Source organism: Pelmatolapia mariae, linkage group LG6 (genome assembly GCF_036321145.2).
Source record: "Pelmatolapia mariae isolate MD_Pm_ZW linkage group LG6, Pm_UMD_F_2, whole genome shotgun sequence".
NCBI classification, from domain to species: Eukaryota; Metazoa; Chordata; class Actinopteri; order Cichliformes; family Cichlidae; genus Pelmatolapia; species Pelmatolapia mariae.
Genome location: NC_086232.1, coordinates 14,989,580 through 15,007,827, shown reverse-complemented (window position 1 = coordinate 15,007,827; position 18,248 = coordinate 14,989,580). Strand labels below are relative to the sequence as shown.

General features: G+C 40.4%; 1 protein-coding gene across 2 annotated transcripts in view; it reads right to left on the bottom strand.

Moving 5' to 3' along the window:
• Positions 1-18,248, bottom strand: part of grin2ab (glutamate receptor, ionotropic, N-methyl D-aspartate 2A, b) — a 118,481-nt gene that overhangs the window by 79,544 nt on the left and 20,689 nt on the right. Inside the window, exons 1-3 of one of the 2 annotated variants that reach the window (XM_063475907.1) lie at positions 9,372-9,425; positions 9,028-9,252; positions 8,776-8,934 (exon numbers count right to left, since the gene is read on the bottom strand). In XM_063475907.1, coding sequence (XP_063331977.1) covers positions 8,776-8,934; positions 9,028-9,246 — 378 coding nt within the window. In that variant the 5' untranslated portion in view covers positions 9,247-9,252; positions 9,372-9,425. Of the gene's footprint in view, positions 1-8,775; positions 8,935-9,027; positions 9,253-9,371; positions 9,426-18,248 lie in introns of those variants that run through there. The other variant, XM_063475906.1, reaches the window with a different exon arrangement.

Sequence of the window (18,248 nt, the reverse complement as noted above, 5' to 3'; positions counted from 1 at the left end):
ATAAGTCAAAGTCTGTTCGTCAGCTATGTCACATTCACAGACTTGATGAACAGAATATCAGCATAATGGGGGCTATTTCCAGGATAACCGTGATATGGCCCACATTATGTTTTTTTTTTAAACTGCATTACCATAAGAAAGTGCCAAACAGAAACTGTAAACACATTTTTCCCCCTATGTGTCGACAAAACCGGAGTTTCCATTCACTAAACACATTTTTAAAAACAGTCTCCAAAGTGAATGACTCTAAAAAGATCTCAGTGTAAAAGGAAAACTGAGGTTTTGGAAACAAAACAAATGAATTTCTTATATTTTTTGTACATAAAACTGAGAGACATTACTGTGAAATAGGGCACAACTCAGCTCAGATGGCTGCAACTCAGTCATATTTACACTCTGGGTGCTATAACATATATTTTATATTATACATATAGAATGTATGTATAATATAATCGTGTGTGACAGACAGTATTAGTCATGTGATAGACTGCTAACCTATCCAGGGTGTAACCTGCCTCTCGTCCTATGATAACTGGACTAGCAACCCTGAACTGGATAAGCAGAAAAAATTGGATGGATGGATTCTTTAGAACTGTCTTCTGATTGGTTTGAATAGGAGGTGGGTGGGGCTTTTGCGAAAACAGCCAGGCAGGATCTTAAGGATATTCACTCTCTCTGATATGATAAAAAGCCAAGAGTAAGAAAAATCCTGTCAGAAACTGAGAGAGCAGTATGAAGCCTGAACCTTTGGTTCACAGTGATTACATGTAAATACGCCGGCCTCATTATTTCAGACTCTGGCCATGTTTAACAGTGTGTTTATTCCAGAAAATACTGAAGACCTCTTTTAATTTCTTTAATCTACATTTGAAATACACAGCGTCTGCTTGCTGTGAATGTTGCTGCTTAGATGTTTGTCAACCAAAATAATAAGACAGAGAAGAGGTTTCCTATTTTTCAGGTATTTTAGTGTGGATAAAGAGCTTGGCTAGTGTGGACATACTTCATATTTTTTAATTAGTCATAATTGGTTCACTATACTTGGAGAAAAAGACCTCAAATGTGGTTCACACTGACAGTCGGTTGTGTCAAAGTGGTGCTCAGCCAAGCTCAAGGAACCAGGCATCAAACCCTGTGGAGCCAGAGAAGCACAGGAGCCAGGAAAACAGGACTAAATGATGTAGTCTGGTTTAGTCACCATTGTAACCATACTAACCGAACTACTCTCTCTTTCCCTTCCTCCTCTTTTGAGGTTTTTCTTTATTTCTCTCACATACAGACCCACAAAGCCATCATCCAAGCATGCTTCACAGGCTTCAAGGCCAGCAAGACTTCCCAAATCCTTCTAACATGGCTGGCTGTTCTTCACACAACCCGAGCCTTCTGAGAATAACAACCACGGAAGTAAGAGTGGATAAAATGAAAAAAACAGAAGAGAGAAGGATAAGGTGGCAGCACAAATGGAGATGTGTGGGAGAAGGGAAAAGCAGAGGAAGCTCAGAAAGAAACGTGGGACTGGAGGAGACAGGGAGATACGAAGGAAACAAATGGCAGAGAAAGGGAAAGAATTAGAGGTGAAAGCGTGGAAGAGCTCAGCGAGTGAATGACACAGTAATGTGTCTTCAGCAAGTGACAGCAGGTGAGGGGAGCAGGTGTTAAATATTAAAGAGTCGCAGCAGAGAACCTGGGCAAATGGCCCCTACTGATATGGGACATCCCAGGCTGGGACAGACGCGCACACACACACACACACACACATGCACACGCAGATACAGAGACACTAAGATTAGCATCCGACCACAGTGGCAGAGCAAAGCAGAAAGAACATGCATGTTTAATTCACAACCCTCCATTTCAGCATGTTCCTGTTCCTACACACTGTGACCCTCTGCTCCCCCCCTCCACATACACACACACACATGTGAAAATAGAAAGTTTAAAGTCGAGATGAACAAGGCTGGCAGAGAATAAGCGAGCATATATGAGGCTGAGGTAAAGCCAACAACATGTCTTATTTCCCAAAGCAGTTTCTTTGAAATGGAAGCACAGCATTCCAAACTAATCCTGTTCCTCTCCCGGGCTTACACATACACTCTGTCCACATCCATTCCACGTTCCCTAACCATGTCTCTCTCCTAACTGCACAACATCAAACTTCCCACTGTTTATCCCCTGACATGCATTATGAGGGATGAGGAGGAGGCAGAGACTGGAAAAGAGAGAGAAAGACAGCGGGAAAGAGTGGACAGATCTCTAATCTGTTTGTCTTTAATTAGGAGGAAAAAAACCATCTTGGTCTGCAGCTGGCAGAGGCTGATTTAACTCACTTAATTTCAGTTCAGGAGCCAAAATTTTTGCTGTGCAATAACAATGTAAGGTGATGGTGGATAAGGTTACTATCTAGAGGGCCAGTCTGTTACTAGTGTGCAACTGCAGAATAACCCTGAGGTATAAAGCTTCTTTTATAAGGTGTACCGCCAGGACTTATCAGAATTTCGGATAATAAAATGTGGCTTATTCTCAAAGCCACAAATATAGACAAAGACAAAATTACTGAACTGAGAACAAACAAACTGCCATACCTTTCATGTTTTTTACTGAACACACTGAGGAAAAAGTAAGCGAACAATTAAGGAAATGAGATTGGATGCGTAGGTTGCCGAGGTGCCTCTCTCTACAAAAAAAGGCAGACAAAATCTGGTTAAAGACAAAGTCTGCTTTTCTGAGGAAACATAGCTTTGTGTGAAGCATTCCTCGATGACAACAACTTTTAAAGGGGTTAGAAAATCTTTATAGAGACATATGAAGCTGGAAAGGCTGCAAAAGCTTTTTAAAAACCTAGCTGGTCATCAGTCCACAAAGACAAGCTGTCAGCAAATGGAGGCAATTCTCCCTGGGAGTGGGCGTCCTGCAAAGATAACACCAAGAACACAATTTGAAATCCTGAAAGATTTGAAAAAGAACTCAAGGGTGACAAGAAAACACCAGCAAAAACTGTGTTCATGTATCATTGATGAGAAAAATCTGTATAAAAAAGATGTAATGGAATGGATAGCATGCAAACCACATTCAAAGTAGGTGTAGGTGTTAAAGAACACTTTGTTCTTTGGACAAAAATCCACAACACTATGATAAGGACGAAATTAACTGTACCCCAAAAACTTATTCTAACTGTGAAGCACGGTGGAGTGAGCATCATGGTTGGGGGCTACTTTGGGTCCCGGATCCAGTGCAGTCTTTGGAGGAACAATCCACTCATTAATCCAATCTTAAGTCAGAAGCTGTATTTAAAGAGGACTGATGACAAGCAGTCCAAAATTCCTTTGTGCTTTGCAAGAAGCTACATGAAAGCCTGGTAGACGGTTCATTTAAATATGTGCTCACTTAAGCCATCTTGTTCCAGTAGCCCACTTCTCAGGGTGTAATTGTTCCTCAACACCTGACGTGGACCTTGCCAAGTGTGACGTCCGAGCCGGTATTGCCTCATATTTATGTCTCTTGCTCATGTTTGAGGGAGGCTTAGTTAGTATATGGGGGGTCTAGCCTAGGGACCCTTACTGGATGTAGAAGTCCTGGTATGGAGTCAAACTCATAACTCCCGTTCCATGTAGTCTTGCCACTACGCTATCCAGCTGCTTATTGAGCACAAGATCCATAGAGGCTGGGGTCTATCACACCAGGTGATAGATGTAGCGATACTGAATGATAGCAACATCAGGAAGAAGGACACGAGAAGCTGGAGAAGTACCAAGAGCTCAAAGAAGAGCTCGAGAAAATGTGGAGGGTAACAGTGGTCCCAGTGGTAGTCGGAGGGCTCGGTGCAGTGATCCCCAAGTTAGGCAAGTGGCTCCAGCAGATCCCAGGAATAACATTCAAGATCTCTGTCCAGAAGAGCGCAGTCCTAGGAACAGCTAAGATACTGCGCAGGACACTCAAGCTCCCAGGTCTCTGGTAGAGAACCCGAGCTTGAAGGATAAACCACCCGGAGGGGCGAGAGGGGAATTAAAAAATATATATATAAATATGTATATATAAATATATTAGTGCTGTCGGTTAATCTTGTTAAAATGACGTTAACGCCATAACCACATTAACACGGCAATTTTCCGTTAACATGCATGGCACCGTGCAAGGTTTGCACGGCATCAACGCGTTAGCACTGTTAGCTCATTAACGTGCTAGTGCCGTGCAGGCCCTCGCACGGGGCGATCCACATTAACTCGCTAATAGAGATTTGCCGTGTTAATGCAGTTATGGCGTTAACGTCATTTTAGCGAGATTAACACTAACAGCACTAATATATATATATAAAACTAAGAGGACCTCTGCCTTTCCCTTACAGTATAAATACCTCATTGTATTTTTGGTGACTTAGTAGAAGATGGCCAAAAATTATGAGTAATCACTTCAGAAATCCTGGTAATTCCAAAGGATTCATGAAAGATTCTTGAAATCCATAAATCTGACAGAACAATCCTGCTTATAAGTCTCCAAGCTTCCCTCATTCCAATCTACAAGATGCTGAACAAAAGATAATCCCTGTACATACATGCACTATCCAAGCCAACTGGATGTGGTCATGCACCGTTATGTTATTACAGTACTTTATTATACAGAAGCCTGAAAAACCAGAAAAATGTACACATACAACAACCTTTAAGACTTTGCTTAACTGTGAGATATCTGAAAAATGTATACATTAAAAAGCAATATTGCTTTTTTTAAAGGTGGCTGGGGGCACGAATTTCAATTCCCTGATTTGCTTCTAAGACAAACATTGTGGAGCAAAAATAAGCATAATTATTATTTTTATGAAAGTTAACCAAAATCACTGATATTGATGGTTTTGATCAGTTTAAAAATGGCCCCCAAAGCTACATTCTCACTACTATGAAAAAATAAAAAACACAACTTCACAAAAAAACCTACTTGAAATTAGCCATTATTTCCAACTCAAAATTACTGAAAATATTCGAGTTTGTGGGAAGAATATTCAAAAGCTCAGAATTCATATAGTGTACAAATGAAGACCACCTAGAAAAGCAAGAAATATATATATATATATATATATATATATATATATATATAAATCCTCGTTTTAACACTTTAAATTTTTTTTTTTTTTTAAATAGAGAGTCATTGCCTTAAGTCACCTCACCCTGGTTCTTTATCAGTTTACATGGATCGCTGCAGTGCCCATCCCTGTTTATAGCTAATAAAAGTGACAACTGGAGAAAGCCTTTACTTGAAATCTGACACAATCATGACAGTTAAGTTGGCATTCTGGCAGCTTAACACTGCTTTAACACCAAGGATTTCACACTTGCACTGCCCACCTCTATGTATATCCATTATTTTAGAGCACAAGTTTTTTTCTTTTTCTGTATTTTCTTGGCATCATCCTCTTCCTTCTGTTTTTCCTCTCCATCTAAAGCATGCCGTCTAAACTGATACTGTGGCCAGCTAACATACCCAAGGTACCACAGGAGGATCCGCTCATTTTTCCACTCCTCTAGTACAAACTTGATTGGCACACTAACAGAGTGAAGTGTATGTATACGTGGTGACAGAGAGCACACGACTCGCTCAAGCTGCAAAAAGCACAATATTGTTTGTTAGTCCACAGTAATCAAGCTGAATTGTTACCAGCCCACTGGGATTTATTTCGATCCTCCAGATTATCGCTACACCACTGACAGCAGGTATGAAAGCAGTGGTCACACTGCCAAGAGATATTTCACATAGCCAGACTTTTTTTTTCTTCCTCCACAGCAAATCATGTTTGCTGGAGTTGGTTTGTTTTTATTTTTCAAAGTCTCCAGACCATTCCTGCTTAAATGTGTCTGATGTTGTGAGATTAATGGGAGCTAATAGAGCTGAAAAAAAAGTGCTGAAGGGGGTTATTGTGAAGCTGTCACGATCACAGAGGGAGCATCAAGTGCAAAGCATGTGTCAGCCTCACTGAGAGTCCTCGGCACCTCTGTAATTATTTTTATTAGGCGCCATCAGCAAATGCTGTAGCACACCAGTATGTCTGACGCTCAGAAATATTATCAAAAGAATCAATCAGTTAATAAACAAATAAATACCAGCTATATTTTACACCTAATCAAATAAAAATACCAAACTTTTGATTGCTTCTTAAATGTAATATTTTTGTTGAATTTATGTATTTGTATCTATTTATTAAGATTCTGAACAGTAACAGTATCCATTTATTCAGAAACGTTTAAAGAGGCCTTTTACATAGCATATCTGCCTCCCAAAGAAAATAAAACATAGTTATCTATGACTAGCCGCCACATCTTGTTATTATCATGCCATGTGCATTGTAGCAGTTTTTATGTGGCTCGCCTTATCTGCAAATATGCAATAAAAACCCTCTTATCTCAAAGAGGTGATCATGTCTCCCCTTTAAAATATACGCATCTCTTGTTAAAGGTACAGTGTGTAAAATATCACGACTACATGTCAGTGGACTGCAGATTACAGTCACCTGAGTCCTTCCAATTCAAGTGCATAATCCTAGCTATGGCGGCAACTGTGGTCGTTATTCATCTGTAGTGAGTGCAGGCTGCTGGTTCACTGTTTACCTCCGCTGTCAATATAACAAGTGTATTCACTCTGGAGGGCGTACGAGTCAGTGAGTCAGTAAAGTTCATGTCTGTGCAATGACAGCAAAACTGAAGTGAGTTGTTGAAGATATCCTGAACTTTTCTGCTGTTTCTGGGGCTGTTAGCTGATGTTAGGCAATATTAATGAAGATTTCTTTAAAGTGGATCTAACATTGTTGGACTTGGACTATTAATGAATAAAATCTCATACAATGCGACAATGTAATCAAAGTATTTGTGAGAGAGAAAATGGCGTTTTTAATTTTAGCTGGCATTTAAAGGTTAGCCCCTTGCTAACAGGTATGGAGTCGAATGATGTCTGTTTGCGTCACCACCAAGAAAATGCTAAATTTTATGACATTTTTATTTAAAAAATGATCAATAGCTAATGAAAACCTATAGTCCCAATCGTGTCCACAGGAAGCTTTAACATGCACAAGGAAGTTCACTAGTGCCCTTTCGTGTCCTTTCCCTACATTTCTGAACTGACAAGGTAGATGTGAACTCGAGCAACCGCATGTCTGAGAATTTTCGATGATCTGCTGATTCACTGTGCTTCCATACCTGCCTGCTAGTGGGATGGTTTCGCCCCAATTTAAGCCAGGCGTGGAGTCTTTGTTATTTACAGGTAAACCCTGCAGGAGCTGTTGTGGAGGAGCTGGTTAGTTACAGGCCATACACACTCACGTTTACACCTGGGAGCTGCCAGAAATGACCGCACTCTTGTACTTTTGGCCACCGAGCTGTTCAATTAGAGCAGTCGGGGGCTAAGTACCCTGTTTAATGGAACATTAACGGCAGCGATTGAGAGCGAGAAAAATGCCATTTATTTATTTCTCCTATCGTTATAAGCTCAGCGGGGAGTCCAAACTGCTGCCCTTCATGTTACAACCGCAGACCCCCTCACCTTCAAGCCAGTTCTGTCTCCTTTACCTCACTCCTCATCTCTGTTATCGTTCTTTCTTGTCTTTTTCTCTCGCACACGCTCGCGCACCGCATCCCCCGTCAAGGAGCACTTCAAAAGGCTGCTGTACTGCGGCAGTTATTGGTTCCTGTGTTTTGGCTGCTGTGCCCTGAGAGATTTAAAAGCTAAAGAACCAGTTGTGTTTGTCTGTCTGTCTGTCAGTCAGCGAGGTCTACAGAGCCAGCACCAGAGAGAGAATTCAGCTTAGAAAGCAATGTACATCCTTAACTTTGCACTGAGCACCGCACCAAAATAAACACACACACACACACACACACACACACACACACACACACACACACACACACACACACACACACACACACACAAATACCCGTTCTTAAAGGATATCTCCTCTTTTTTCTTTTAAAACTAGAAATCTGTTTTTTTGTTGTTTTGTTGTTTTTGTTTTTTCTTGCATCCCACTGAGCACTAGACATGATACAGCTACATACAGCTCAGGATTTCTTTTTCTTGTTCTTTCTTTTGGTTTTCTTTGGGGGTGGGGGGTTAGGCTTTGCATAGCCCAGTTCTAGACAAAGCAGAAAATGCATTATTACATATTTAAACAATCCTCGATCATCTGCTAAAATAAAAACGATGTACCAGAGGATGCAGCGTGCTCCATGCAAAGGCTTCTTCTGACCTTACAAACACCTCACTTCTAAATGTGCACTTTGTAACCTTTTAAAAGCCTAATTAACATAAAATTACTTCGGGTGATAGCAGCCATCAATTCAGAGCAATTAAAATTCTGTTTAACTTTGACAGCAGCATTTCCACTTTCAACTTAAACAAACACTAATCTGATGGAGCTGTTGATAGCACACACATCATTCAGAAACCTCCCGGTGTATTATTTTTTCATCTAGAGCATTCATTTATAAGACAAACAACCTCAAAGAGGCAGATCCCCAAAGTAACTCACTGGAAGCAAATGATTTTTTCCACTCATGTACCTACCAGCTGAGAACATGCAATTCACATATGTAACGCATGGAGCTTATCGTTTTTCATATTAGAAACCAAGTGGACTATATTGCATTTTCACATCTATCAGTGCCACAAACATCTGGAAAACAAAACTTTAATGGGAGTCCTTATTTTCACTTCCAAAAAACAAACACTGATGTATGCAAAGCAGTCCGCCTTGCATGTGTGTCTTCGAAATGGCCAACACTGCGTCAGGTCACTCACCTTGTCAGCCATAATCATAGAGGAGCCTCCGTGGACTCCCAGGACTGGAAGTTGAGTCTGAACGGACAGGAAGTCAAGGATCTGGGCAATGGCCTCCTGATCGGTGCCATCAGCAAACACGATGCCATGGAGACGAGTGCGAGACAGAAGCTCACACACCTTGGGACAAAGTAAAACAAACTCCTGCATCAGTTTGTGGCAGGCGATGCATTCATGTGCGTAATGCTCGGTGAATGCCAATGCGTTTCTCACCTGTGTAATCACAGACTTTGGGTCTGTTTGGTTCATCTTCAGCGTTACCACGGAAACATCGAGAGCGTCTTCGGGGCGCCGAGGTGGTCGGAGATCCTGGTCGATAACGGCGCGCGTCTGGCCCATGATCACGCCCACGCTGAGCCCTGGGGGCTTCTGGGATGCCACAGGCGCCATCATATGGGAAAGTAGGAGCAACATCCAGCCCACTACACCCATTATACCCTGTAAAACACAGACACACACACACACACATCAATACAAATAAGAACCAGTAACAGAACATTTTACTCCTGAAATGATGGCTGGGCTCATATACTGAGCCTGTAACAATATTTCTTTACCTTGACAAATTCTGCCTGTTACCAGCAGCCTGTCACAGGTGCAGATGAGAGATGCAGCACCGTGCACTGTCAAGGTAAGAAAATACCTGTATATTCATATTTTATGAACATCTTAAATCTTAAAATAATAATCCTGGAGGTTATAAAGTCTATAGCCAAGACTTTTTAAGTAAAATAACCAACAAGTCATACAGTTTCCGCCACAAAAAGTGAAATATTTACTATTTTAATGTAAAGAATGATTTTGAGTCATAAAAAAACAAGAACATGTTTAAATCTACAGTACTTTACTCCCTATTAGGCAGGATAAATTTTGGCAGTGTATTCACGTGTCTTCAAAAGGCACAGAAGTGATATCAAAGCTTTCTCACAGACTGGGTTTTATTTATCTAAACACAGTGTGACTCAGATGCATTTAATGATTAATCTCAAGTGCAAAACCAAAGATTACATGATAGGAAATGACTGCGACTAGAAGCCCATCATCCTCTTTTTGTCCTCTAGTGTTCAAAAATAACTTCTTTCAGTGTCAAAGTGGGCAACCGCATGTAGACCAGGGCTAAACCTAACTAACTGCTAATCGGCCTTCATGAGATGCCCCAAATCTCCCTTCCACTGTCTGCTTTTATTTGAACACAATCTATGCCTTCAGGCACTATTCACAGCAAAGTGCCAGCTATTAACAGATAAAATAACCCCGAAATAAATAATCTGATTTTACCTCATTCCTGGGGTGGGGGATATGAGGGGAAACCAAAGTGCTAAAGGCCCACACAAATGTCTGCATCAATCAGTAACATTTGCTGAGATGAAAACGCTCTTTAGCTCTATATCCTAACCAAATTCTAGTCTGAGACAAGCTCCTGCTCCCTGTTTCAGCTTACTCTGTATTACCTTCTTTTTTCTGTAATACGAGCAGATCTAAGAGAAGAAGATGAGTAGAGGAAATGCAGTGTGAAATGCCTTGGGCTGAATGAGAGCTAATGAAACCATGATGCAAATGCTACGTTGCATCTCAGCCAATTTCTTACACCGCCACAGTCCAGCAGAGCTGAAAAACACCCCAGGAGGAAACATCACGTCCACAAAATTAACCTACTGTCTTTTTATCTCTTCATTTTCCCCTCTCTTGGTTTTTAACTTTCCACCCATTTCTCCTAATCATCCGTATCTGTTCATTTTCTCTTAATACACTCATGTTGTTTTTTTCTTTTTATTTAATTTTTCCCAATCTGTCTTTCCAGCTGGGTTAGTATGTGTATCTGATCCATGTCATCTCACACCCGGTCTAATCAGGCCAGTTAGTGAAGGCAGTACTTTCCCAGCTTGCTCTCTCTGCCCTGGTGCCCACATACTAGCCCGGAGCTCCAGCAGCACTTAGCATACGCCGCTAAATCACACACCGCTACACTCCTGTCCCAGGGAATTAGTGTCAGCTCCAACCAATGGGACAAGATTACACTAACTTTCCCTGGAGTTAGCATCAGAGCTAACATAACTGGGAGTCAGAGTGTGCTGCACCGCAGTTTTCAAAACGGTCAACGTAGCTGGAAAACTTTGGGTCACTGAGTGCTCACGCTGTCTTGGAGGATTTGCATTTGTGCTTAAAATCACATCCGCTGACTCCTGTGATGTGTCATGAGGGATAACTGTTAGCATTCATGCTAATGTTGCCAGATGAGAGCCAAGCAAGATCTTAATGAAGTAAAATGTTCAGTGAGATAATTCTCTGCCAACAAAAATTGGTGTTCACTCTTTAAAAAAATGACTATGAAAAGGAATTTAGATTTTTTCCCCCAGTGGCTGATTTACTGCAGTGGAACAGACTGCAAGGAGCTTTTTCATTTGTGATTATTAAACATGCTTTCTAAATTGATCAAGTTTGCCTCCAAGCAGAAAATAAGCAAAATGTTGTTTTCGTAGCTGAACTTGAATCTAGATTTGTGAAAATGATGTATCTGTCAAAAATCGAGACAACACACCCAATGTTCGAGCAGGATCTCGCATTAACGGGCCCCTCAAGCCGCAGCTTCAGTGACAGTGAATCAGAGGATGTCTGCGTGCACGCTGTAACACAACCCAGAGTGATTTTCCTCGGATATAAGCACATTTTGTGGTTCAACAATGTTAGCCCCAACTCCTATTAAATAAAGCTCATGTGGGCGTAATTGCTTAAATCTATCAGTCCACAATTTCATCCTTTCATTCATCGCCAATGAAGCAGACCTACATAGTGCCTCTACATGACAACACAAATTATGCTCTTGGTTATACGGCTGTTTCCCCAAAATACCTTAAAGTGGTATTCCACTCGATATCTCTCCTTAAACCTTCAGAGGCCTCTTGTAACAGATTAGAAGCTTAGTCAGTCACTGACGGAATTTCATTGACAAAAGTCATTTGCACAAATATGCAAACAGTTTTTGGTGGAAATTCTCTTTTAGGCATCTGTCATACAAATCTGAATTGTGCGTGTGGAAATGCTGCTTCGTGTTAGAGTTGATCAAATTTGTCTTGCTATTTTTCTAACTAACATTCTGCTGTCATATGCGTAAAGCTGACAGGCATTTATATAGCACCCTACTAACCTGACTAACCACTCAAATCCATCTACTCACACACATGAAACTCTTATCTATCACACTGACACGCTGATGGATCCATCAGGGCTATTTGGAATTCAGCATCGTGCTCAGAGACTGGAAGGGCCAGTGATCGAAACCCCTACCGCCGACCTCCTGATTAGCGCCCGGCCTTCTCTACCTCCTTAGGCACACCCATCCTATGTCAAGTGTTCAGTGCAGTGTAAGAGCTCAACATTGTATTATACAGTCAGATTTCAAATATGATCAAATCGGTGGTCAGCAACAATGCAGCTGCAGTGGAGAGCTTAGAGAGGGAGGAAGAAAATTAGTCCAATAACAAATCAGTAAAACAGGCCTCTTTAGTGCTCCTCTTCATCATGCTGTAGCAATAATATTGTTCTTTGACTCAACGGTATTGGTACAGAAGCACCTGGGAAATGTGATGCCCTTTTCCTGAGAAAGCATGTAGCAGCGATCGCTATTAAATCCACTTTTGCTTAAGGGCGAGTTTCTTTAGCGAGAGAAAACGTTAAACTGCACATTAATGGGAGCACAAACACAGGGCTTTTTGCATTATATCAAACCGGTAGGCTGTTCTCCGCACTCTCAGGGTTCAATAACTTAAAACATATTAGCATTTCTTTTGATATGCACAGCCCCGGTGGTAGCACAGGACAACAACTTCCAAACTAAAATATCTCACCACCCTCTTTCTAGTGTGAGTGGTACAAAAAAGCTTCTTTTTTTATCATAAAAAAAAATATATTTTTCAGTTTGGTATGTTAATCCCTGTAATACCCGGTTCTAAAATATGAGTGTCAGGGCCAGATTTATGTGCATATTTGAACTGGCAATCTGCATGAAATTAGCGTCTGATTTTCTAAAGCAGAAGCTAATTATCAGTAACTGGGACTGTCTTTAGGTGCTTTCCGCCTGTAAACGAGATCTCCAAAGATGCACCTCAACAATGAAACTAGGATGCAGAGGGGTGATAAATCAAGAAATAAATCAAGCCTAGAAAAGCAAATAAAAATGTGCTGATACTGAAATAAAGGTCCCCCATTAAAGGAAGTTTTTAACTTTCCAAACCATTTACTGAGGTCTTGATTAAACGCTAAGTTAGAAAATTACTAGAGCATATGAGGCAGGAGTCACTCAGAACATAAAATGTTTGGGGAAATAAAAGCCACGGCAGCTTAGATCAAGATCAACATCACAATCTCCACAGTGGCTTTGCTCGAATTAGCTCTAGTGTCAAGTTCAAGTTCAGCTTTAATGATCTCAGCTTTCCATCCTGCTACTCTGCACAACCTTCCTTTAACAGCTCATTTCAAATCTGAGAATCATCCTCCCAACGCTGACCCCTGACTATTGGGCGAGCCTTAATAAATGTACCAGAATGTGTAGTCGACCACAAAATGTGCACTCTCCCTCTGATGTCTGCGCAGTCCCTTAAATGCTAAGTGCATTTGCATTAAGAGGAGAGGCACACTTCACTGGATGCACACAAGCTGCATCTCAAACTGCGCTTCCAGGCCGATGCACCCGGTCGATAAATAACACGCACGCCAAGTAAACTTGCACTGATGTCGGCTTTCATACTTGCTTATGACTTGACGAGACTGGCAATGTTAGCAGCGTTGTCTTAAGAAACTGGCAGCCGGTGCATAATGCATACATATATGAGAAGGTTGAAGAAAAAGGAGTCCGTGTCTCTGTTGAAGAGAGCAGTTCAGCGTTTGGAAAGATTATAGTGCACAGAAGTTAAAAGAAGAGTTGGCCACCCACCTTTATTGTTTCTAAGTTTTATTTGGCTGCAATACTACTGTGAGAAGCTAACCATGCTCGTCACATTACCAGCCAGTCTGTGCTAAACTGTGTCTCAGTTGGAAAAAACTTGCAGATGGCGGTGTGACGTCTTCAGGGGCATATTTCAGGAAAATGTTTTAAAAGGTGTGGAATCCTTGAAAAAGAAAAAAAACTCTGAGCTTGCCTTTTTATACACACACATATATATATATATATATATATATATATACAGTATTTATATATATATATATATATATATACAGTATTTATATATATATATATATACATATATATATATATATATATATATATATATATATATATATATATATATATATATATATATATATATGTATATATACGTATATATTTATATATATATATATATATGCATTAAATTCTATCTTTCAGAAGTAAGTTTGAATCAGTGTGAATCAGCAAATGTCTTGAGTCATTTACAGTCTTGTCTTTTAACTGAGCCAGTGCACTGTCACCCTAATATAGATTATTGAGTTTGGACGCAGCGCGACTGTAGCCTGTGATGTTTACACAGACCTCGGCAAGGCAGAGACACTAATGTGTGACTGATGGGAGCAGAACTGCACGAAGTCACCCAACATCTCGGGCATGCTGGCTGCTGTAAACATGTCAGACGTGGTGTGGAGTTGGTCTAATGCAGGTAAACAAGTGGCAAGCACTATCATTAGGTATCAATGTCAGATTTACAGAAAGGAAATGGCTGGAAGGGGTGAATATCGTTCGATGGATGTTTCTTCTTTTTTTCACTGCTGCACAGACAGTAAATAAATCAATGCGTGTGCATGTTTCTGATTTGTTAAGGACTCCTAAGAGACAATGTGTAGACAGACAGCTGAATTTAGCACCGTAAGACTGCAGTATTTGCCCATAATCTGCTTGTTTGCAGGTTCAAGTATCGTGAGAAACCTGAATGCTTAAAGAGAGAAAGTGTTTTTTGAATGAAATTTATAGCAAGGCAAGTAAATATTGAAACTAGGCACACACACACACACACACACACACACACACACACACACACACACGCACACACGCTCTCAAACACTACACACTACATTTAATGGGTATGAAAAATGAGACTGACAGCTTAACATTCATCCGTCTGTCATTTAGCATTTAAATCAATTTTAGCTGATAAAAGCGATATTTTTAAAAAGTCACTAGAAATACAGCACTTGCAGCTGACATTCATGGCACTGAGCGCTTAATGGTGATGCTGGAATTATCTACATCAGATATGTTATTTTAATTGTGATAATATACATCAAAAGTATTTGATACTTTGCAGCTATGCCTTTCCTTTATGTAGGTTTTACCCCATCTGTTGGCAACCAATTAAATCTCTCCATTCATTTCAGAAACAAAGAAGCAGATAAGTAAGAACCTACAGCCAGCGGCTAGTTGCTTTAGCTTAACATAAAGACTGCAAACAAAGGGAAACAGATGGCCAACATAAAGAGAAAATATGTAGATATTACTGAATGAGTTAAATGGAACAAGAATCCGTCGGGTAACAGGAGCAAACCTATATTGTGGAGATCAGGATCAGACAGGAGGAGAATCAGTAGTTTGCCTTTTAATTACTTGGGCTTCATCCTCAACAATAACCTAGTAATGAGGTGCAGCTTAGCCTGCTTCCAGACCTTTTGAATCTCTGCCCACCTCTCAGATTTGTTCAGTCATTTATTAAAGGATGATTTTGTGCAGAATGATTAGCTGATTGTGCCAGTTGGAGGAAAAGCGCTGAGGTCAAGCTGCTCCAAAAAGGAGATGATGCATTTCAGCCCGTTTATCCTCAAAGAGCAAGCAAGATAAATAACAGGTGGGTGAGATCAATGCGCCTCCAAGCACTGAAAGTCAGCATGCAGACATGGTGAATCAGCATATCAGTTTGTCAACTGGAAATGACACTGACGGGCTGGTGTTTCTAGTGGTGGGTCGTTTGCTTTAAAACATGGAATCAGTTAATGCATTTCAAGAGTAATTATAAGCCAAACAACTCTAAGTGGTCCACACATCCACATGCTGCATCTTTTGTGAAAACAGAAAGGAAGAAGCAGTCGAACATTGTGCAGATTTTCAATAGAGCTGTTAATCAATGCTCTGGGCTCTTACAAAGACCTTAAAATGCAAACTTCAAGCAGCACAAAACAAACCAGTCAGCGTCACTGAATGCTCCGAGGCATGTTGGCAGCTCACAGCTTCTTGGGCTTTCATCGGGGGACTGAGCATGTCATTTTCAATTAAAAACAGTCCTTATAGTACTTGTAAGTGCACCCAGCCAATTTTACAATTACTTCAACATATGAGGAGACTAGATAGTGCGTCCTAATAAATTTGAATGCAGTGTTAATGTGGTGTGGCTGGTCTTGTTTTCATTTTGTGAGTCTGTTTGTATGTGTGTATATTCTCTGCAAAATGTTTTTACAGACACAAATCAGCAGACGCTACCATGAGAGCAGGTTTCAGGAGTTCGGCAGGTGTCAAGTCATTCTGTCTGTTTGTATGTGCACAGACACTGTCAACACAATGGAGTGCAAAACTTCATGGGTGTGTAGTTAGAATCAAATGAAGGCCAAGTTTCAGTCTTTGAATTCAGGTGTTCTCAGTCCCATTGTCACAGCGCCCAGTCATGCAGTCTGGTTTTACAAACATTTGTGAAAGATTGGGTCGCTCCAAACAGCCCACTGAATTCAGGTGTGCAAGTCTGTGAAATTTCTTCCCTCCTAGATATTCCACGACTAACTATAAGTGGTTCTATTGCAAAGTGGAAGGATCCACAGCAGCACAGACCACAAAGTGGCAGATTGCATAAAGTTAAAGTGCTAAAGTCCATAAAAAGTGTGAAAAAGTCACCAACGCTCTGCTGAATAAATAACTGCAGACCTCCGAGCCTTCTCTGGTGTTAACATCAGCGCAAACACTGTGTGTCCCGGAAGCTTCATGGCATGTTTTTCCATGTCTGAGCAGCTCCTGTTAGTGTAATGTGTAGGTGTCCCAGTGCTTTTGTCCATGTAGTATAGCTGTGTCCATCTTAATGAAGGTTCTTATTATACAGTTAAAGTAGCATGGAAGGGTTTGTGATATTATTGGTTAAGAGGAACTGAAAATTCTTCTTGTTCCTTTTTTAAATTAACATCATAGAAAAGTCAAACATCCAATCCATAAGCACGGATATAGTGCACCAGGTTGACCCACATGCTTTAAGGCTATTGCAGAGGTTTGGTTTCAAATCTACGTTCATGTTTTCCCAGTCTCTCCCTGCTTTCCTGTCTTCTCTACACTGTCCAAACTCAATAAAGACTAAAAAGCCCCCCAAAAGACCAAGTCCACATTTAGGGGGACCTGTACATTTAATCCAAGTATCTTCTGTCACTCACCACAGAATGTCTAACTTAGGGTCAGACATTATTATCTATAATGAAACGCCTTCTTGATTTTGTAACTGAGTATGGCTGTCGATAGCTCAGGTTCTTTCAGTTGAAGCATGAATGAGCGCAATCAGACTCCTTTCCCATGGTCGTGTTTGAAGAACAGAAACATCTGAAGCAGGGGTGAAAATCTCATTTAACATCATAGACTGCATGTACTCCAATTTCATCTTAAGTAGGCTGGACCATTACAGCTATTGCTTAATAACATGCATAAAAAAAGAGCTCCAACTTTCAGTGTTACAAAGTTTAACTACAGATTCAGTCCCTGAATTAAAAATTTCTTTGGCTGCCACAGCTACCCATTACCATCCTAGCAGATGCAGCTATGGTATAATATAATCCTATGTGACTACATTATTTTTAAAAACACTTGATCTCTGACCTTGATCTTAAGGTCAAGGACACTGAGATTCAGTCCAAAGATTTTTGTAAATACACCTTTGGTATCAAGTTGAAAATCCTGAGTGAGTTTTTCTCATGTTAATTGTCAGTTGTTCACACCCCCCCTCTTGGCAGCCTGACATACAATGACAACAATGCCCCATCAGCTCCTTATGGCTGAGGGGTTAACAGTGTAATTGTAAGCATGATACTGGTCTTATTTTTTCCATATTATAAAGAAATGCTGCTGTATGAAATCAAAGATATCTGTGAGCATGGCTAATCGGGTTTATACTGTTAGAAATAAAGAAAAACAGGACTTTATCCTGTAATTAAACAACACAATTTACCGGTGAATTCACAGAAAATGTCTCCTTTTACAAAAATTCTATTGTAAATGGTGAAAAAAGGCATGTTTTTGTTATCTAATTTAAACTAAGTTTATCTTTTTAAAAAAGCTGTCATTTTTACTAAGGCAGTCTCAGTGTTATGTCTTTGTCAGTAAGAAGACTGTAAAAACTGCTTAAATTACAATAAAAGGTCCACAATTTATGCTCTCTTATTTAAAATATTCAGGTTTCCCAAAGTCATTGAGTGGGCTGGATTGGACCCTTTGGCGAGATGGTTCTGAC